The sequence below is a fragment of the Terrapene carolina genome, unplaced genomic scaffold (genome assembly GCF_002925995.2).
Source record: "Terrapene carolina triunguis isolate 2854851 unplaced genomic scaffold, T_m_triunguis-2.0 Scaffold68, whole genome shotgun sequence".
NCBI lineage: Eukaryota > Metazoa > Chordata > Testudines > Emydidae > Terrapene > Terrapene triunguis.
In genome coordinates this window covers 16,813,892-16,836,690 of record NW_020664419.1, presented here as the reverse complement: position 1 = coordinate 16,836,690, position 22,799 = coordinate 16,813,892, and the positions used below count along the sequence as shown (strand labels likewise).

The 22,799-nt window shown below is 40.7% G+C and overlaps 1 protein-coding gene across 1 annotated transcript in view; it reads right to left on the bottom strand.

Moving 5' to 3' along the window:
* Nucleotides 1-2,714: 2,714 nt before the first annotated feature.
* Nucleotides 2,715-22,799, bottom strand: part of SEMA3C (semaphorin 3C) — a 70,507-nt gene continuing 50,422 nt past the window's right edge. The window contains exons 11-16 of the mRNA XM_029910844.1: nt 18,002-18,090; nt 14,905-14,946; nt 13,311-13,468; nt 9,736-9,803; nt 5,753-5,883; nt 2,715-3,968 (exon numbers count right to left, since the gene is read on the bottom strand). Of these exons, the coding sequence (XP_029766704.1) occupies nt 3,555-3,968; nt 5,753-5,883; nt 9,736-9,803; nt 13,311-13,468; nt 14,905-14,946; nt 18,002-18,090 (902 nt within the window). The 3' untranslated portion in view covers nt 2,715-3,554. The remainder of the gene's footprint in view (nt 3,969-5,752; nt 5,884-9,735; nt 9,804-13,310; nt 13,469-14,904; nt 14,947-18,001; nt 18,091-22,799) is intronic.

Genomic DNA, 22,799 nt, shown 5'->3' with positions numbered 1-22,799 from the left:
TTTAGCGCCAGATCCTCAGCAGGTATAGATCCCTGTAGTTCTATGGAAATCAAGGAAATTACACCTATTTACACCTGCTGAGAATCTGGTCCCTACCTACATTATACACAGAGGAGACCTGCTAAAGCATGGAAGGCTGGACTGGCTACACATTGACAGAAGTTTGTTATGTATACACTTAAGTTTTCATGCAGCAGAAAAATGTTAGTTTAAGTATAATCCCTTAAACAGTCATACCATAAGAATTGTACGTGAAGCAGCTTTAAAAATATTATTTTATAATCATACGAAACTCAGAGCTATGCGGATTGTTTTAACTGAATCCCATATTCCCAATATTCAGTTATAAACAATGTAACTATCATTTTTGAGGCCTGATGGGGGCCTATTAAAATATCACTGTAGTCAACCGCTCAAAGAATAAATCGTACCCTTAAACGCTTATTAAATGCCATATTTCATCTGGAATCAATTATGAGCCTCACAACAGACATTAATGTTATACTAACTGTGCAGTGAATCTCCTGGATAACATTGGAAGAGCAAGTGCAGCATACAGAGTATATGAACTAATGTCAGTCTAGGAGGTAGTTTTGTTTTGTGGAGCCCAAAACAACTTTTTGGTTTGTAACTTAAGTATTGAATCTTCAGAAAGTCTCCCATCCTACCAAATGGATATTTTCTCCACTGCAAGACACCTGGCAAAAACTGATTTTCATTTACTCATTTTCATTTAATCTTTGTTGAATCTACCCTGCCAGCTCTTGAGGCCTGATCCAAAGCTCAATTAAATCAATGGGAATCTTCCTATTGGTTCCCATGGGCTTTGGTTCAGGCCACTATACACAGTTCACTAATATGCATTTAGGCCTTGATTCAGCAAAGCACTTAAATACAGGCTCAGATTTAAGCACATGAGCCATCCCATCCCCCTTTAAGCGAAACAATTCAGCGTGTGCTAAACTTGCAGTTAATTATGAGTGGTCCCACTGATGACAATGGGACATAAGCCAGTGCTTCCGTGATCTGCTGAATCAAGGCATATTTCCCAGCTGTTCCGTCACTGAACAGCAAAATGGTAACACGCCTGACTGCCAGCGCATCAGTTTGAAACCAGAATAATGCAATTGTGACAGATTCTTCATCACACTAGTGTAAATCTTGAGTAATTCTACTCACTTCAGTAGACTTACTCCCGATATACACCAACGGAAGTGGGCTAAGAATCATGCTCAAAAAGCTTTCACAAACTGTTTTAAAATAAAGTTAAAATAATAATGGATAGAATAAGGGGTTCTCAAACTTCATTGCACTGCGACGTCCTTCTGACAACAAAAATTACTACATGATCCCAGGAGGAGAGACTGAAGCCTGAGCCTGCCTGAGCCCCACTGCCCCAGGTTGTGGGGGGCAAAGCTGAAGCCCAAGGGCTTCAGCCCCAGGCGGGGGGCCTATAACCTGAGCCCTGCCACCCAGGGCGGAAGCCTTCAGGCTTCGGCTTTGGCCCCGGGCGGTGTGGCTCGGGCTTCGGCTTTGGCCCCGGGCCGCAGCAAGTCTATCTCTAGCCCTGGTGACCCATTTAAAACAGGGTTGCAACCCACTTTGGGGTCCTGACCCACAGGTTGAGAACCTCTGGATATAGATACTTTGTTTGAAGGCATCATTTTATTAGAACTGCTGGCATTTTTTTTTGAAAACCGCCTCTGGGTTTAGAAGTTATTTTTCCTCAGTTCATCATAAAATTATGTTATTTTGTTTGAATATAAAATATCTTTAATTAGCTTATTTTGCTGCAGACAGTCGCAAAATGTCATTGCATTACCTGTGATATTCTGTGGTGCTAGCTGTTGCTAATAACTGTCTTATGTGAGTAGTCTTAGTGGACCCCAGGAAACTTCTCACATATGTAAGGCTAGCAGGATTTGCCCCTGATATTTTGCATTACAGATGGTTGGAAAATGGTGACATTTTTGTATCAAGCTGGATGGATGGACAGAAAGACATTCACCAAGTTTTCAACCAGTTCTATTTGGCATGTTACAAATCATGAGCTGGTGAAGATTTTTTTTTAACAAAAATGTTTTTTGCTGAAAAATGGCTTTTGAAAATGAAAACGTCACCAAAAATCTTGTTTGAAATGTTCCTTTTTTGGGGGGGGGGGACGACAAAAAACAGTTTTTTCAATTTTCTTTTTTGCCCCATTCTAAACCATTCCCTTGTTTCCCCCTTTTCAGCAACAAATAGCACATGGGTTAATAAAAAAGGAGAAAAGGATGAAAGAAAGGAAAAAAATTGAAAACTGGACATTTTTGAAATCAAATAATTTTGGAAAGCAGTTTTCTGAACATTTTTTAGTCAGCTCTCTTGGAAAACTTTGAAAAGATACTGCTTTTGAAACTTTCAAACATTTTCTCCACATCTTTCAACCAGCTCTAACCTTTATCATTTGGGACATTATAAAAGAAATCTGTGGTTTTAGTATTTGAGGAAATGTTGTACCAGACATCCACATTCTGCTCACATTAAGGTAACATTTTCAAAAGCACCTAAGTGACTAATATACTTTTGAAAATGTTACCTATAATCAGAAACAACAAGGAGTCTGGTGGCACCTTAAGACTAACAGATTTATTTAAACCTCACTTCTTCAGATGCATAGAGTGAAAGTTACTGCATCTGAAGAAGTGAGGTTTTTACCCACGAAAGCTTATGCCCAAATAAATCTGTTAGTCTTTAAGGTGCCACCAGACTCCTTGTTGTTTTTGTAGATACAGACTAACACGGGTACCCCCGATACTTGATACCTATAATCAGAGTCCTCATGTTGCTTAGAAAGCTATGAAGTGTTATAGGGCCAATATGCTATTTGATGTCAATATGAGCAGAGATATTTGTAAATTAAGTCTCAGAATGTATTACAGCTCATATTATGAACAATAATTAGTGTTTCCTGAAGTATAAAACCATTTTTCTCTTTTTGTCCTACTTTTACCTTAATTTGACCTTGAGGGTTTTTTTTTCTGTACTATCCACTTCTACTGTACTTTACTTTTGCCAGCTTCTTAGCTTCATGCATTCACATGACTTGTACAGTGAATGAAAATTGTAAACCCAACATTGAACCGTAAACAATTAGAAACTCATAGACTTAAATGCAGTGCAAGAAACCCCTGGACATCACCCTCATTTGAACAGCCATCTTAACCCAAATTATCTCTCTCCCCTTCTGTTCTGCTCAATTCCAAAACTGCAAATTAATGCACTGATTTTCTTTCTTTCTTTCTCTTCAACTGCAAGTAAATATCAGGATATCAAATGGGTTAAGGTACATATTCAGTTTTGCTGCTACAATAGGGACCTATACAGTGCCAGTGAGCATCTCACAAAGAAAATGCTGGTTTTATATTTTCTGTAATTAAGTTACACTGCATTTTACTGGGAGAAGAATGTTTCTCAGGCATGCTTTACTAATTTTTATTTTAATATGCTCTCAACAGACAAACAAGAGCCCTCTTCAGGGAGAACAAACACATCTGAGGCTCCAAATGAAAAAATTAAGATCCTGGTAATTGATTCCTTCTGTTCCTACTTTTCCTGCTGTTAATCAGGGCCTTTAACTTGCCATAGTCCCCTCTCATCTTCTGGGATTCTTCTCCGCGCTGTCCTTGCTGTCTGCTGTCTTTGCAGTATTGGTTAATCATCTGCATTTCTGAATGGCTGAAAGCTCCAATGAAGTCCTTTGGGTGGAACTGCAGTGCTCGTACAGAGCTGGCCCAGGTCCAGGGGGACCACTTGTCAGTCATGAAGGCCACCATATCTGAATCTAACACTTTGAAGTTGATCTTTGCTATGGTTTGCTTGAAGCTGTTCTCTGTCGCAATGCAATGGTAGAGTCCTCTGTCAGTATCCTGGACAGAGCGAATCAAGAGTCCTTGCTCAGTCGATATGATCCTTTCATTAAGTTTGACCTACAAGGATGAAAGGCAAAATAAACTTCTTATACAGTATGATGGGCCAATTAATTATACAAGACGCATGTAATATCTTCTGGTGACTCTTTTTCACATATGGGAAGCTTGTTCTGTGGAGAGTTTTTTTTTAATTTTATCTTTATTATGAGTTTCAACAGTTACTATTAACATTTGAGAAGATCAAGCCACAGAGACCAACCTAGGCTGTTGGGAGGAGCCACACAAGGCAGGATTTTCAACCACCTCTAAAGAGGGTAGACCCCTGGGGGTAGAGAGACTTTTCTCTGCCAGCATTACAGACCTGGGGAGCCTGCCTGCTAACATCAGAGTGTTCTGCTAACATCTGCTGAAAGGAAGATTGAGTCCGTAAGACTGGTGGTTGATGTCTCACTGGACACTGGGTGGCTTTTGGGTAAATGCTTTAATTGGGTATTGGCACCAGAGGGCAATTCTATAAAGAATTATATATCTGGTGTAGATTCTATACAATGGTGTAAAAGTGTCTGGAGGATGGATGTCGATCTGTATTCAGTTTTGCAGAGTTTGGAAGAAATTTATACAGCACACTATTTAGTTTTTGTTTCATGCCTATGACAGTCGATGATGGTGTTCTTATTAAATATTTCTATGTTGCGGCAACTCACATGGCATGAGGCTTTGCAGAAATCTATTTTGAGTAAGTCTATTCTCGTGAAATTTCCAGCCCAGTTCCTCAAGCAAAGGGGTTTTAGAATTCAGAAAGATTCAGCTTAGCTGAAAAGAAACAACCCTCTGATCCTTTCATGGTTCATCCATTACTAATTCCAGCATGTGTTATTCCGACACAATTACAAAACAGAAAGACAAAAGGGCACTCAGCTACAGTGTATGTTTTTCTTGAGTAAGAAATAAAGAATTGTCATCTACGTTGCTAGCACAAGGTTTGAGCCTTTTCTGAGTATACCTGAGAAACAGCATGTTTTACTCAATAAACGCCTTATTAGTCCTCTCTCTCATTTCACAGGGTGGCTTGACATGAGTGAGTGTAACACTTTCCATTATTTATATTCTGTCACCTGCACCATGTTACCGTCTTACTCTTACAACAGAAGTTCCTTTTTTTTCCTCCAAAGAATATCTGCCTCAGATTGGAAATGGAAATGATGTTTCCTTTTTGTATCACTCAAGGAAAGCATTATACTGTATGTGCGAGTGCTGAAACTTGAGAGCCTTGGAGCGTGCAGTAATGGAAAATGTGATTACACCACAGTGGGGAAAATGCTTGTAGCCTAAAGTGTTTTTAGCTCAGGCTAATTTCTTGCTAAGGAAACCTGCCCCATTTCCCCTCGCTCTCTCTTTTATCTTCTCCATTGCACAAAGGTGCTGCTGTAACCAGACCTAGCTCCTTGATTTTACACATCTTGTTTCTTTTATGCCTGTTTCCTCAGATCAACAGCATGTGCTGACTGAGCAAATATTCCCATTACAATCAACTTGTTGTAGAGGAAAGATTTTCAACTTAGCGTTTTGAATATAGGTGTAGGCTGGAATTTTCTAAGGGAATTAGGTGCCCAATTCCCATTAAAAGTCAGCTGGAGTGAAGTGTCTAACTCTCTTAAGTTCCTTTGAAAATCTCAGCTATAATTTATAATGCGAGCTGTCCCTCCTCATGCCAAAACACTAAAATATGCAACTTTCCTAACCTGCTTCATCATAACTAGACTGTCTGAAGCCCCTGATTGAATGCACTCCCCTGCCCCCCCACCCCCGATTGATCTGTGGTGCTGAGCTGCATTACTCACCTCTTTCCTTCGGTCATTGTCTTTCTGTAAGAGCCATTTAATGGACGCCTGGGGAGATTTAGGGGTGCACTCAAGAAAGGTGGTGTTGTTTTTCACTCCGTACTGAATGACTTCTGCCGCATTTCTGTACGCTAGGAAGCAAGAGGGGGCAGATAAGACTATTGTACTACTGATGCCTGATTCTGACTTGGAAAGCAAACATTTACACGTCAGCAAAACTGGCAACCAAGGCTCCTTAACCTAGCAGAGTCACACCCCGGCTCAGACTCGCTAGACTGAAGACATCCAGGAATCTGTAATTTGGGGCAAAAATCTATAAAAGAAAAGGAATTAAGTTTGGAGAAACTTCAGGCCAAATCAAACTGCAAATATTTCAGCTCTGGGCACAGACTGTTCTGAGAAATTAGGGCACCTGCTTGTGGGTCACTTAGCAAATCCTGGGTCAAATCCTGCCTGGTGCAGCCTAGGAATAATAAAAGGGCAGAGGGAACTTCTTCTACCCGGTGCTCTCAGGCAGCAGCAGCAGGCCAGGGCATCATCCTAGCGCTCTCTGTGGCCCATCAGCGACTGCCAGTAGCAAAAATCCCCAACATCTGGAGACGGGACACTAGATGGGGAGGGCCCTGAGTTACTACAGAGAATTCTTTCCCAGGTATCTGCCTGGCAGGTCTTGCCCACATGCTCAGGGTGTAATTGATCACCATATTTGGAGTCAGGAAGGAATTTTCCCATGGGTCAGATTGGCTGAAACTTTGGGGGGTTTCACCCACCTCTGTAGCATGGGGCACAGTCACTTACAGGTTTAAACTAGTGTAAACAGTGGATTCTCTGTGACTTGAAGTCTTTAAACCATGATTGGAGGACTTCAGTAACTCAGCCAGAGGCTAGGGGTCTATTACAGGAGTGGATGGGTGAGGTTCTGCAGCCTGTAATGTGCAGGAGGTCAGACTAGATGATCATGATGGTCCCTTCTGACCTTAAAGTCTATGAGTTTAAAGAAGGATGAGCTATTTAGCATGCCTGTCAATGCCCCAGCATCAAAAAGATACAGCCTGCTACTCCAAGGATGTGGTTAGGCCTGTAGCTGTTCCCTGAATGTGCATTTTGAGGTGAGGTGGGGGCTAAACATGGCCAGAAACAGCTTCTTTTTCAAAGCAGCATCAAGATGCTCTTCAGTCACCCTTTAGCCATCATGTAGCGTCACTCCACCCCCACCCACTTGGTGCAGCTACTTATAGAGGTAGGACAGGACTTAGCTCTAAACCTAAAGTCCAATGAAAAGCATTGATCAGACTGAGACCAGGAAACAGGAGATGATGCCAGTCTTCTCCTTGGAAAGGCTTTCAATTGATTTCTAACACTCTAGCAATACTTGGGCATATGTTGAGTTTATATCATCACCTAGATTTATTGTGCTACTTCACACTCTTTATAGATGAGCGATTGTCTGTTACCAACATCAAGTGTTTAGTTTTTTTATTAGTTTGCTCAAATAATAATATTGGCCCAGGCTTAATTTTTCTAACATTACATAAGATGTGAGTTCTATTTTTGAGAAAACAGTAATGGTTAAAAATAAATACTGTCAATTGAACCACCTAGACATAGATGCCTAAGTCAAATAATTGCATCATCATACGGCTCTCACCCTGTCTTTCCTCATTCTATCCCCCTTCTCCTATTTCTTACCCTCAGTCATAGAGTCACTTCTAAAATTGGATTCTAAGCTAGTTGGGCAAGGAACCTTTGCTTTCTAGTTGTTCTGTAAAGTGTCTAGCACACTTTGGATTCTGTAAAAACAACAGTAATAATATTGTAAATGCTATGGAAGCAATCCTGAAGTACTTGGCATTCAAAGGTCCTAATTTGGCAATTAGTAGGCCTTTGTGCCTGCATGGAGCTTACTGCAGGACTGGGGTCAAAGTGAGTTTTATAGATGTACTTTAGGATTGAGTCATATAGGAATACATCATACAGAATGAGAGTCGATCTGTCTACATTTTCTACAGATTTTACAGTTTTCTATAGCACTGTAGTATCTACATGCTTCCATCCTTTCGCTAAACTTTTATCTATTGCATATTATTTTTACTTGTTATGTGCGCTTTGAAAGAGAGAGAGAAAGAAAACAAATGCTTTTTCATAACAGCCCCAAGAGCTAACAATAATTTGGTAATGCTATAAGCCTTTACAGAATATATAGAATATCTATATGTAGAGTGGCCATACAAACCTATTGGTGCTCAATGCTATATTTAAATGTAGCACTGTGTTGAAAAATGTTAATGCCTCACATGTTAAAGCATGTTGAGGCATGAAACATGGCATGCTTTATGCCTCAGTTTCAAAATTGTATTATACATTTGCTAATACATTTTACTCACATCAGCTCTTTTGTCTTTTTGGTGGTTGTCCGATGTTTTTTTCTTCTCAGTGTATTAGTTTGCCATAAAATGGCTTAAAATATAAATTATATGTTGAGTCTAAATTATGGTTTCTTTATTACCTTTTATTACACTGGAAAAAGTGGGAGAAGGGCCACCTATTATACCTTAGCTCTTCTCTTCCCCACTCTCACCAAAACTTCCTTGAAAAGAGAGAGTGAAACACCCTAATTAAGATTAGTCAATAGCTCAGTGGTTAGAGCACTCATTCAAGCTGTAGGAGACCCATGTTTTTTTTAAATGGAGATATCCTATCTCCTAGAACTGGAAGGGACCTTGAAAGGTCATTGAGTCCAGCCCCCTGCCTTCACTAGCAGGACCAAGTACTGATTTTGCCCCAGATCCCTAAGTGGCCCCCTCAAGGATTGAACTCACAACCCTGGGTTTAGCAGGCGAATGCTCAAACCACTGAGCTATCCCTCCCCCAGACAAGCCTCTGCTCTGTCTAATTCAGAGTAAGGACTTCACACTGGTTATCTTTACTCCCAGGTTAATTGGCTATTTTGGGATCTCTCACTCTCTTTTCCTGAGAAACCTTCCTGATGAAGGTTGCATTGAAACTAGATATGTTTCTATGAAAAGTTTTGTTTTTGACAAATTGACATATCCCAGCAAAAGACATCAACTTTACAACTGATGGCACAGAGTGAAATGGACAAGAGTTCAAAACAGGATTAAAATTGCAGGTGAAAATGTTCTTGATCCCCTAATCTCAATTTGTGTGGATTACAAAGCACTAGACTGTCACAGCCCTTACTCAGCCATGCAGGGAAGTAAGATGGAGTAAGGCACCGGTCCTCAAAGGTATTTAGGCACCTAACTCCCTTTGAAGTCAATGGGAGTTAGTCGTCTTTTGAGGATCTGGGCCTAAATTACAGGTATCACCCTTGTTTGGCCTTGCTTGGAATTGGAAGTGGAAGGAGCCTTAGCTCCACTTCCTCAACTCATTGGGCAGTGTAGATGGTCTGGTGCACATTGGGGTGTAAAATGCTTCATGAAAAGGGATGAAATAATGTACTCGTCCCTCAGTGCAAAGAGGGAAAGGGGAAGAATTGTGACTCAGAGTGGTGTCCAAGTCACAGTGCGCCCTGAGGCTATTCCGGGGTGTGGGGGGGACGAGGGGGCGCAGCTTACACACCACCCCTTGCTCAGGGCTATGCCCAAAAGCACAATCTAGACCCAAACGACTTTACAGTTCAGCATAATCATCAGGCACAAGATTGGAACAGGTGGGTTTACAGGACATGGGCAGAAGTGTGTGGGGAACTAGAGCAGTCCATGATTTCCCTATAGCTGACTCAAGTCAGTGCTACTGGACTCTCACTTTATAATATCTCATGCCATGTTATCATACAAAGGCAACACTTCATGTAAAATGCAAGGAAAGGATGTTAAGGAAAAAAAACCTCTCAGGTTTGGAACATGACTGTGCTTTTTTGCTGCTTTACCAGTAAACCACATGGTTGACCTGAAGGATGAGTCACATGAAGGAAAGTTCAAGTGATCTTTAACAGTATGATCATCTTTCAGTTACAGTACCTTTCAAGTTAAATCCTCGGCACTGAGTCATAGGATTTCCATGTCTCACATCTTGTCTACGACTCCGCCTGTAATATTTGGGAAGCACAAACTATGACTCTAAAATAGCCACACTGTAAAACTATTCACCAAATTATATATTAGTATCAGTGGTCATGACTTACTGTCAACAATTCCATGTTTTGCAATTGGCATGCATATAAGGCCCAGACCTTGGTCCTATTTAAATCAATGGAAGTTTTCCCACTGAAGTCAAGGGGAGCAGAGCTGGGTGCTAAGATTGACCCTATTCATGAAAAGAACAGACTCTTCTGAACCTCAAAGAAGATGAGTTGTATTCAGGTTTCTGAGAAAGGTTTCAACTGGTTTGTATTGTATCCAAACTGGTTCATCCATTCTTAACTATCAAGCAGTATGTCCTTCCAACAGTCTCTGTTGTACAGTGGAGCAACATAAAGCTCAGAGGTTTCACATACAGGGGTTCATACAAATGTTGTCAGTTCCTTTTGGAGGCCAGGGCAGTCTTGTAGGACCAATGACTGCTCCTCATCAATTACTCACTATTTGACTTTAGATAGGTTACTTAGGCCAATGTTTCCAACTTGCCTAAGTAATCTGATTACCAGAGGTACTGAACACCCACGCCTGTCATTAGTTCTCACTGGTGAAGTTGAGATTGCTCTGCATCTCAGAAAATCACACTATTTATTTTGGTGCCTAACTATGGATTTACCTCCTGCTCTAGGCAATTGGTATGGAAATGTGTGCCAGAATCTCTCTGTGACTTGGTTTCCCCATCTGTCATATAGGATGAGTAATATTGCTCTGCCTTAAGGGGATATGGAGAATTTTAAGTCATTAATGTTTGTGAAGTGCTCTGGGATCATCAGGTGGTCATGCTTTATCCTATTATAACTATTTTTCTCCACATGAATTCATGCCTCTCAGCCCAACACAAAATTTGGTGGATGTCTCTCTGTCTCTCTGCCTGACTTCAGAATTTGCAGCAAAACCTGAAACTAGGCAAGTGTTATGTGGCTGAGGATTTGTTGTCCTCCTTTACATGTAATACTCAATATTAAAAATGCTGCAGCACTATAACATGGCCTGAACGATATGAGAGAAAATGAGATGAGAGATGAAATGAGAGAGAAAATAGTGAACACCAGAGTAGGAAAATATCTAGGTAAACCATAATTTGCCGTGGTCTTTCAGAAGCTGCTCCCACACCCCACTAACCTAATCAAGAGACCTTATCCTGACAGTTTACTATTTATCCAGAAATAAGAAGTAGAAATGTTTATTTGCAGAGGATGTGTTTGTGGGTGTTTTCAGGACATAAGGAAAAACTCAGGTGTTTTGAGGTTATGCTGTGTGGGATGACACACAGCAGGCAGAGAGGTGGCGAGAGAAAGATTGACCGTAGAAAGATACTACGGTCTAGACTTGGGGATTTGGCTCGAATCACTGATGTTTTCTCCAGCACAAGCTGTTTCTTTAGATAAAGAAACAACTCATTTCCTTAGCATATGAAAAACAGATTGTTTTCCATACTGTGTTTGGTGTTTATTTTGGTCTGCTATAAGAAGCACATTACAAACAAAATGTTAGCAGCAGTATAAAACCCAATGGAAATAACATGGATATACATGATGGAAATGGCAAGAGGTCAACTGGAAATTATATATGTTGGGCTTGAGTTTCCACTCTGTTATACCTCTCAACAGTTTAAGTTGTGTTGGCTTCAGGTGGGCTAAGAATCAGAGAGCTGGAGCCAGCACCCTGACCATTCCCCATCCTCCCATCCAGGGCTTTGCTTGGTATCCCAAAGAATCTGTCGTGAAGACCAGAGGTCAAATGCTGAACTTTGCAAATTGTAAACAAATACTACTACTACTACTACAAAAAAAAAAGCAAGGTACCTGCACCATAAAATATACTTTGTTCATTCAGGACTAACTTGTGCTTTATGAGTTAATCCCGTGCAAGGCGTGGCCAGTAGCTGCCCTAACCCAGGAGAAGTCCAGCAAAGAAATTGTCTCTGTTCCCTTTTTTGCTCCCAGATTTTAGTAATCGACTACTGGCACCTGATCAACTGGCTGGTCCACTGGGAGATGGAGCCTAGGCTCCACACATTTCCCATCCCCCTCTGTCAGCTCCCCAGATACCTGCAAAGGGAGAAGTACCATGCACACAGTCCCCGGGCTCTTCCTTGCATCTACAACTGTGATGCAGGGAGGTTACACAGGGGAAGTGGGTCTCATTCCCCTTTTGCTCCTGCACAGGCCAGGCCAGGCTAGAACCCACTTGTAATGAAAAGTTTAGTTTGATAATATTTCACACAATATTCATTAGATATTCTGTAGTCATTTGTACAAGCACTGAAGCCCCAGTAATATGAGACCTCACTACAGCCTTCTGCTATTAAATATTTCACCAGAGAAGTGGAGCGAGATTGCTATTTTGCATAAAAAGTATGGTTTGTGCCATTAACTCAGTGAGCGCTAGAGACCTTCTGTTGCAAATTAAAGAAAAATTGCTTTCTATGTCTGCTTTAATGAACTTCATGTTGAAAATCCCAAATCTAGTGGGTATGATATGGAAATGAAATTTGCCTATATTGGTCTGTTTCCCAGAGCACGGTGGGAGTCTTCTTGTCCTGTGAATATTTTTGAGAGTTAGAAAATATTTACCATCCTGAATGGGGTTGAAAAGTCAAAAGCTCAAAAATGTTTGCAAATTGAAAAATTTGTAAAAATCGGTTCATGTCAATCGAAACCTTTTGTTTCAGTAATTTGTAAATGTTTTGTTTTGATTTCAACTTTTTTATTTTTTTAACCTTTTTTTTGTCTAATAAGTGTACATTTTTAACCAGAATAAATTATTTTGGTTTTGGTTTGTTTCAAAAATATTGAAATGGAATATTTTGACAATTTCCAAACTTTATTATTCCAACATTTTTCAAGTCAAGAGATTTGTCGAAACAGACCCAGCTCTATAAATAGTTTTGGTGTCAACAAATCAGTGTTTTCTGATGAAAAATGTCTCTCTGAAAAATTCCAGACCAACTTGTTTCCCTATAAATAGTCCTTTTCAGTGAGGAGAAACACAGAATATGAAGATTTAATGCACCAGACACACTCTCAGATATTATGCTGCATGAAAGGGATTACCATGATAGTTACATCCACAGCAGTTTTAAACAAAGGCAAAGGCATAATTGGATTCTGATTCTATTCCCACATCAGCATTACCTCAGTGTAACTCCATTAAAATTGGTGCACATATTGTATACCAGAGGAGGATTAGGCCCTTGTTGCATTAAAATTAGAATGAAATCTATCTTTCACAATATATTGCTTTTAATATAAAAAGTGATCTCTTTAGCAGATAGTTTTGGTCAGCGTGCAATGCCAAAAACAACAGGTATTTCAGTATTATTTTTAAAGAAGCCAGCAACAACAACAACAACAAAAAACAATCCCCTTCTGCTATCACATTACATGACCCATGACTACATATGGAAGTAAACCCCTGACTTGTATTTTTCTTGCAAATCTCATCAGACTCCTCACCTCTTCCCTGTTGGGTAGAACCTGGAGCAGGAATTGCCATCCCAAGCGCAGTAAGGATCTCTAGCTAGGCAGCAGTCAGCACAGGCTGTTCCATAGATATGGCAGCGATGCAAAGATACCTGCGTGATCCCTTCATCCGAGCTCACATATAACTGTTGCTGTTGAAGGCAATGGAAACCACGATTTGAGGACTTCAATAACTCAGGCATAGGTTAGGGGTTTGTCACAGGAGTGGGTGGGTGAGATTCTGTGGCCTGCGTTGTGCAGGAGGTCAGACTAGATGATCATAATGGTCCCTTCTGACCTTAAAGTCTATGAGTCTATGAAACATTTATTTCAGATGTGGAGCCTAGAGGAGCAGCTTCACCCAGGAGCTTAGTTAACATATGCATAAAGCCTTCAATTCGTTTTGGAATTAACTAAAAACCAAGAGGTGAGCCACTAAAGGGTTCAAAGCCAAAATAAATAGAAATCTCCTAGGTTAATATGCCTATAACATTACCATCTCCTGTTAGAAAATACTTAAAATGCTATGGAGAATGCTAATGGTTTTTTGGACATTGAGTCTCATTTATTTTGTCCTGCTGCAGCAGGTCTGCGTTAATACAGTTCAGATTTGAGGACTTGGTCCTTAGTGAGGATTATTGAATCAAGCCTTTGACCTCAGTAACTTCTCTGCATACAGTCTCCTTAAGAAATATTGTGCAAAGATTCTAGTTGGATTTCTCCAGGGCATAGATTCCATAAACACAAAACTTAGAGGTCACTATGGACCAGATTCTGAGAATCTTACCTTAAATAGAACCTTACTCCAGGCCAATGGGGCCACTGGAGTCAATGAGACTACTCATGGAGTAAGGATCATTCAAGGTGAGTGAAACCATCAGAATCTGGAGCAAAATGACTGGTTCTAACCAAAAGTCAGTTAAATAGCATTTCTTAAAGTGGAAATAAACCCTGGATATGAGCATACCTGAACTGTGGTGACCTGAGTCCCTCTCTCTCATAACACTGGCAAATCTCATTGAGTTTAATTTCATAAATAGTAATTAATTAATTAATAATTCTGAAAAGTCTTGGGCACAATTCAGTAAATTTACATTGTTTGACTACAGAATTTTAGCTACCTTTTATTTTGGTTGTGCAGTCACACAACTATTATGATCACCATCACCATATTAATGATTCATGTCAAAATAGCCATTATGAATTAGCTTGACAGACATAACCTCATTATAGGCCCCATACTACCATTCCTACACTCCCCAAGCGCTGAATGAATAATTTAGACAAATAACTTCAGTCTATGGATTGTGATGTGATTGGTTATATGGTAATTTTTTTGTTCCCTAATTGGACTGTTGACACTTTTTATCAATTGAAAATAACCAATATTGAACAATGCATGAGTGGATTTTGTCCTAATGGTGCTGGGACAGATCATTAGCCAGTGCAAATTGGGAGTCAAAGGTGCTACACTGAAGATCTGTGTGGCTGTATGTAGTATGGTGCATCCTAGTTAGCCTTTTTAGGACCTTAAGTTAATGTTGTCCTCAGATAATAACCACTGAATGAGTGTTCCACTTTTCTTTACCTTTTTAGATGAAATCTTCATTGTTGTTATGGGAGCATTATTCTGAAAGACAAATCACATATATATGCCATCTTTTATTTATTATGTCATGACATTAAACTTTTGTAACACAGTCATTTCTAGATAAACCATTCTTTTCCAGACTCTTGAGGGGATGTCATTCACACCTAATCATCTTTTGCCACAACTCAACAAACATGACATAAACACAAAGTTTGAGTCAGTAAATATATTGGCTACATGAACCTCTGGACTTGACTCAGACACATTAACAAGTTCTCACACTTCTGTCTGAACTGCTCTTAAGAGCTGACTCACTACTACAGATAGGCAGTATGTGTTTGCAAACCATCACTCTCTCTCTCTTTGGAAGGCACAGCCTTTGTTCTTGGAAGGTGACAGCATGCAGGAATCATGTAACAGCTCATACGTAATTAGCACATGATCCGGACAAGAAGAATTCATATTTCTTCCACACTGTATCTACAATGCGTACACTTTGGTTACTGTCCAACACATGTTTTTAGATTATCAACAAGAAATGCCAACATTACAAATGATGTGTTGTGTTACTGAATTTTTGTTTTTGCTCAGTGCACTCAGTGGACACTGCGCACTACTGTATGTAGTTTTCAGTATCATTTATTATCTGTGTCAAACTGAATGTTAAAGAACTCCCTTTGGAGTTATTACATCCACTGTATTAAACCAATGAAACAATCCATTATTCTCATCAAAATTAATGGTGTCGGTGATGGCAACAGTAATGGCAATCATTATTTTGGGGATCAAGGATTTACTATAGTAATCACAAGAGATGGATGCCATTGTGGTAGGTCAGGATTAGAGTGTGCCACACCAGCAGAGCTGCGAGGAGGCCCAGGGCTGGAATTGCAAGGGGATTTGCAGAAATTGGAAGTTGCTCAGAATTGGAGCTGTGGGGTTGTAACACTTCAGGACTGAATACTTGGGAGCTGGGAAATCTGAGTTCAATTCCATGTTCCATCAGAAGCTTCCTGTTTGACCTTGGGCAAGTCGCTTAGTTTTTCTGGGCCTCAGTTTCCCATCTGTAAAATGGGAGATAATAGTACTTCCCTACCTCACAGAGATACTGTGAGGACAGATACAGTAAAGATTATAGGGTGTTCAGATGCTACAGTAGTGGGGGGCATATAAATACCTGAGGTGAAGATAAGCGCATTGGCAGATGTTGGGGCTCAGGACTGGAGCAGTAAAAGTTTAGTAAGTGGGAAATGAGTCATACTGACATAGCTGCAAGGGATAAATGGCCAGATTAATAAGGTGTTGCTGCCAGTTCACGTCTAATGGGTAGTAAATTTGCAGAGGTCAGTGTGTGGGAAGCATACAGTGCCTATTCCCTCCTTGCTTTGAACAGTTCTATCAGTGTCTCATTTTCACAAACACTGAAGTCGATCACAATGTCCCCGATTTGTGTCTGCAGTGCTGTCCTGGGGCTCTGTCTCTTGGGTCTTGCATGGAAACGAGATTAAATGGCTTTGCTCCAGCCGTCTTTCTCACTGCGATCTGTCAAATGCCACTTTGGGCCTCAGATTCCACTTTCCCTCTCAGAGCTACTTTTCAAAAAGAAAATACTGGACAGCACTACTGCATGCTTTGCTTAGGATAGGCCTTTACTTACGCTAAGCCTCTGCTACCCTTGTCCCTTCTGTTTTTGAGAGTCATTAGTAAAGCCCCAGCACAACTATCATATGTTTTGAGCCCTGAGCTTATGCTAGTATGATCTTGAGGGCTCAGACTGTAATGAGGAGAAGACCAAGCAGGGGACTGAAAGTCATGACCCTGGGTTCTCTCCCAGGCTTTGGTACAGACTTCCCATGAGCCCTTGCTTTCCCTGCCTAGCTTCCTCTGCTCTAAATGGAATGAACAATATTTCTGATGAAAGAAGTCCCATAAAATATTATTCATGTGCACTTTTTGAAAAAAGGAGGCTCAGTTTTCCACACAAGGCATAACAAGACCATTTAAATTCACAAGGAACTCATCCTGGGGTACAAAGCAACTGGGGAACATGGGTTGGAACAGGCATGTATGAAGGTGTGCAGAGGAGGAGGTTGTGCAGAGATGGCAGTCCCTTGTATGGCTTGCACAAGGGAGGGCCTCTGTCCACAGGGGATTGGTCCTGCTTTGAGCAGGGGGTTGGCCTAGATGACCTCCTGAGGTCCCTTCCAACCCTGATATTCTATGATTCTAGGGGAGAAGGGGGTATGCTTCCTTGGTGTGCCCAAAGAGGGCTGGGAGGAGATGGAGCTTGCCCCTTCCACACCTGCCCACACAGCAAGTTAGCTGCACCATAGCAAGCGGGCTGCCCAGTCCCTCTGCACAACAGGCTGAGCTGTTCTGGGTACAGAGAAGCTCAGCCTTGATTCGCATCACTTGCCCTAAGTCTACCTGGTAAATGGCAGTCCATTCGCAAATTTCAAAGAGCTTTCACCAGTTGGATGAACAGTTCCTTATTGTTCTAACAGGCGGCTAGAATGATTGACAGAGACTCTTATATTGTTTTTGCCATTAATTGTTTATGCCTCTTTTCAGCTTAGGGTGATTTAGGCCTAAGGCTTTTTGACTCCAGTGACATCTGGCTTTAAAGAACTTGAGCAAAGTAAAAACAACACCAGTTTGCTTCAAATCTGTGGCTCATAATCAGAAAGCTTATCGTATAATCAAAGAAGTAAAAAAAAAAAAGAAAGAAAAGAAAAACTGAGATTCCAGCTGCAAATGGCGGCTGCCTCAATATGTGATGCCAATGATAGAAGTCTCCTGCTGGCAGCCAGTATAACATGACCTCTTAAAAAATGTGATTATCAAAATCCTTTGAGCCAGGATGACAACATAAGAAAAACAAGGCATTTGAATGCAGAAAAAAAGATTTAAGCCCATTTACACTCCATAGTACACTAGACACCACCTTATTCCTACTTCCTTCAGTTGGAGGGCATCAAGCTGACATTCTACTAATTTATTTGATCTTTTATCAAGTGCTAGTCACCCTTGCTTTAGACCAAAGTGTTTGTGTGAACATACATGTTGGAGGAATGAAAGGGGGAGCAAGACAAACCTGAAAAACCTCCAGTTCTTCTAAAATGAGCTCTCCACTTGCAGAAGAGTTAGTGGGTAGGACAACAACTTTCTGTACAGTCCCCTGATCTGGAACATAGAGAGATGACAGATGAATTCTTACCAACTAGGAAAAAATATTAGAGGAAAAAGCATAATGGAGAGAAGGGTGGAAATGATTTTCATAAATTCATAGATTTAAAGACCTGGAGGGACCATTAGATCATCTAAGTCTGACCCCCGTGTAGAACACAGACCATAGAACTTCATCCAGTTACTCCTGTAATGAGCCCAATAACTTTGTGTTTGATTTTAAAATATCTGTAATAAGTCTTTCTAGTTGGATTCATTCAAGCAGGCAATAGATGTAAAAAGGGATTAGACTTTTCTCACCCAGTTTTTTGTTTAAGTCATGGTCAGATATTTATTTATTCATTCATTTATGTATTATTATTTTATAGCACCCATAAGTAATAGTCAGAATTTGGTCCCCGCTGTACTGGGCGCCATACAAACCCAGAGGAAGAGGCAGCCCCGGCCACAAAGAGTTTACAATCTAAAAACACAAGAGAAACAAAGGAAAGGAGAAATAGATACAATGCCAAATGTTATGTGCAATTCATGGCAACATATAACAGAAACTAATAACATGTAAGCAACCTGCATGGTACAAATTTCAGTGCAGGAATCAGTTTTAATGTGGGTGAGATGCAAGCCCTAGCCAGTGTGGGTTGGTGTCCACCATCAATAACTGGGGCCTTATGTAGCAAAAGAAGCCACTTTTTTGATCCACATGGCAATCAAGGATGTCCATGGGAAATGCACGAAAATTGCTCTCCCCACAGTGGCACCATAAAAACACATAGTAGCATGTAGTCTCTGTCTCCAAAATCAATTTGCTAGCATTACATTTGAAATGAGGATTGAGGTGGGACTTGAAGGAGGGCAAGGTAGTGGCTTTATGGTTCAGGGAGGATCTTCAGGGAGGATGTTCTGTGTGAAAGGGATGGCATGGAAGGCAGTGTATGAGGTGACAATATGATACAGGAACAGATAAAATGGGAGAGATTTATATTATATTAATTATTATTAATTATTATTAGTAGTGTTACCACAGCACCCAGGGGCCTGCGTCATAGACCAGAACTCCAGTGTTCTAGGGCCTCCAAAGTAGGGACAAATGTATTGCATTTGATGCATTGGAAAAGGCAGTGTCAGAAGATGGACTCAAAGAAAGGTTTGAGATGGTAAGAGTGACAGATAAGAAAGATGATCTTAGCAGCTAATTTTATGCTGCTCAGCCAGGACTTTGTTGGCTCTTTAGAAAACCATGAGCCTTGGGCTACATCTACACTACGAGATAGGGAAGTGATTCCTCTGCTCATGTACACATAACTTGTGCTGGCTCTCACAGAGCTAGTGTGAGAATGAACAGCAGAACAGCTGCTTTTGCAACGCTGAGCCCTGCCGAGCAGGCACCTACCGGTTTCAGGTGGGTTGTATGCAGCAGCACTCAGCTGTGCTTCTGCTGCCTCTACCTGTGCTACTGAGGCTAGAGTGTAATTTATACTCATGCTAGTTCGAAGACAGCTAGCACAAATATGTGTACATGAGCGAGGGAATCACACTTCTATCTCGTAGTGTAGACATAGCCTTGGATGAAAAAAGGGCTATGGGCATAGGTGCTGGAACTAGGGTGCAGGGGAGGCTGCAGCACCTCCTGGCTTGCAGTGGTTTCCATCACATACAGGGTTTACAGTTTGGTTCAATGGCTCTCAGCATCCCCACTATACAAATTATTCCAGCGCCTATTGCTATGGGTTCCTCTTGTCAGGAAGGACTAGAACTCAGACTGACTATAACAAACCTATTTTGCTCTATATTGTCACAGAGGAGCAAGATCAAAGAGTTTGTATCCCCCTTTTGTCATGAAATGTTTCAATAATAATGTTGAATTGAGCAGGTCAGTAAAATGTTAGAGCTGCCGTGTGTGTGTGTGTGTGTGTGTGTGTGTGTGTGTACACGCGCGGGCTCATTTCTGCCTGTAGCGAGGTGATCTGAGCTTCCCATCAGGCAATCTATGATGTTGACAGAAGAAAGCAAAAGCGGGAGACTTGTGATTTTGTTTTTAAGGTCAGTGACTACATTCCATAGCTGGAGTTAGAATGCAAGTTGGTTGGTGTAAATAATTTAAATCATTCTTTTTCCCCAGTGTAAGGCAGCAGATAGGCATACTTTGGCTTCAAAATAAAGAATTGTACTCATGTATAATAATACTGACCACACACCTAAACCACACTGTTGTTTTTTAACATTAAATCAAGAAACCTAAAGCAGCCAAGATATAAAAAAATGTATAGCTATCAACTGTACATGCTCAGCAAATGTTAGCCATGAATATTTCATGAGGATTTGTTCTATGGTTATCGTCCTCATTATGCAATGACATGATAAACCAGTTCTTTCAGAAGAAACTTTCTTGAAACTAAAGCTTTTGATAGTACCCCAGTGGTCTGGACAGGGTGCCAGCATTAGCAAAACTGTGAGGACCTGAAACAGATTTACTGGCTGCCAGGACCTACATGATCCCGAAACTTCCTGAGTACTGTGGAATGTCCTTCCATGGAGCTGAGATGAAGAGCATGTGTGGATAAGGCACCAGCCTTTACCTCTATAAAGCCAGTCAAGTAGTCATGAATACATGTGGCTTGTACACATAGTCTGTCTCTACTCCCTCTCCTTCTTACCTCCCTTCACAGCATTGTGTTATGACTCTTCTCCAGCAATGTTCTTTGTTCCCTCACTATCAGGATATACAATATCCTGGTGGGGAGGAGTTGCTGATTGTCATGAATTTTGGAATACACTCTCAACTGCCTGTCCTGTGTCCTCTAAACCTCACTTACAGGATGTAAAATACTCAAACGCACATTGGTACAGACCCTTCCTATCCTCACACGTGCAATATGGGTCTGACCCATACAAAAGTAAGTGTATTTCAACTATGTAGCAATCCATGCCACACGTTTAAAACTGTAAACTGGTCTTCAATGCACAAACCCAGAAATGGGATGCTGAAATTAGAACTTACAGTAGGAGACCAGCATGGGCATTTACATAACTAAGCACTGATATGAGCACACAAATTCACATACTTGTGTCCTTATAAGGAACTCCACATCTGAAAACTGCTGCAAATCCTTGATAAAACAGGGCAAGCGGACAGTATTTCCCATATGCATCTCAATTTATTGCCTGTTGTCGCAATATTATATTAACATGACAAGCCAGATCCTTGTCTCCAGATACATTCCCTTTCATAAGGAATCCCCACACCACTCTACTGTGCTTACTAGTCCTGCTATAATATTTTCAAGATATTTTATGCAATGTAAAGCATGACAGTGGAAAATTGCTCATTAAAAAATTTTTATGCAAGGAGTGACCTTGGCCTGTAGGCTGTTCCCCAACAATACACAATAACACCAGTTTTACTGTTATTGTTCAATCTTTTCCTTGGTAAGTGAAACAAAAATAATGGTCCCCAGATGGCTTTCCTAGTCCCTTTTCCAAAATGTTTAGCTCTCTAGACTATAAGAACAGTGGTTGTCAAACAACTGCACTTCTACATATTCATCTCAGAATAACTACAGTTGAGTTTTGTTGCAAATCTTATTTGTTAACTTCCGTTAATGGAATTAAATTCCTGGGTCAAAAGGAAAGATGGAAAGGATACTGGCAAAATAGTAATGGACACAAGAGGTATGCAAAATTACATACAGTCCGATGTGTTTTTCAGTTCATTATTGTTCTGCAAGCAAGATACAAGAGGACACAGAATGAATGTAAGTCATTTATATTCACAACAAGAGCCTATAAAAATCAAACAAGTAGACGGACAATTTCCTTCCCGGAGTAACTCTACTGACTTCCCTAGAGTCACTCCAAAGATGAATTTGACAAAGAATGTGTTAGTTCTACTAAATTAGGAGACAAGCCATTGCGTCTGCTAAACACTAAAATATACCTAGCTACATGGCAGATGTATGCCTTTCATTGGTCTCTCTGTAGGTAATACACAACACTTGACCTTACTACAGTACGTGTCAATACCCATGTTGTAACAGAGAGAAAGAGAGAGAGCCAAGGAGAGGAGAGATCTGGCTGAGCTCTAGGTGGGTGCAGCCTTAGTTCAAATAGGTGGTCTATTGGTTGAGCTCTGTAGAATGTGAACCAAAAAGGAGTCTTTTCCCAGCTGAGACCGTAGGAGCTACAATATATTAAGCTTCTGTCATCTGGAAGTTACTCTTTGCATGATAAGATAATTTGAGTTCCTAGCCCCCCACTTATTTTTTTCTTTTTTTAAAGCAGATTCTCATTTACACATTACTTTTCCCTTCAACGGCCTCTTTGGTCTCCTGCTATAGTTTGTTAAACATGTGGCCTTTACGCTACACAGTGAAACACTGTTTTATACTTTTTTTCCTCTGTCTTGTTCCACAATTTCCAGTGGACAAAATTCTGAGAGTTGCTGAGCACTTGCAACTTCCTCTGACATCAGCACCTCTCAGGATCTGGCTCATAGCTTCACATGACAGATCTCTTCTCTCCTTACCTCTCTCTGTACGACATGGGTATTATCACCTACTGTACCAAGGTCAAATACTGTATATTATTTGCTATTTGTCTTTCGAATGCAGACAAAACTCTTGGAATGATAGACTTTAATCCCTAATCGAGACCTGGGGATAACTTCCATTACCGACTAGTGACATTCACCCTTTCTTTGGATACTACAG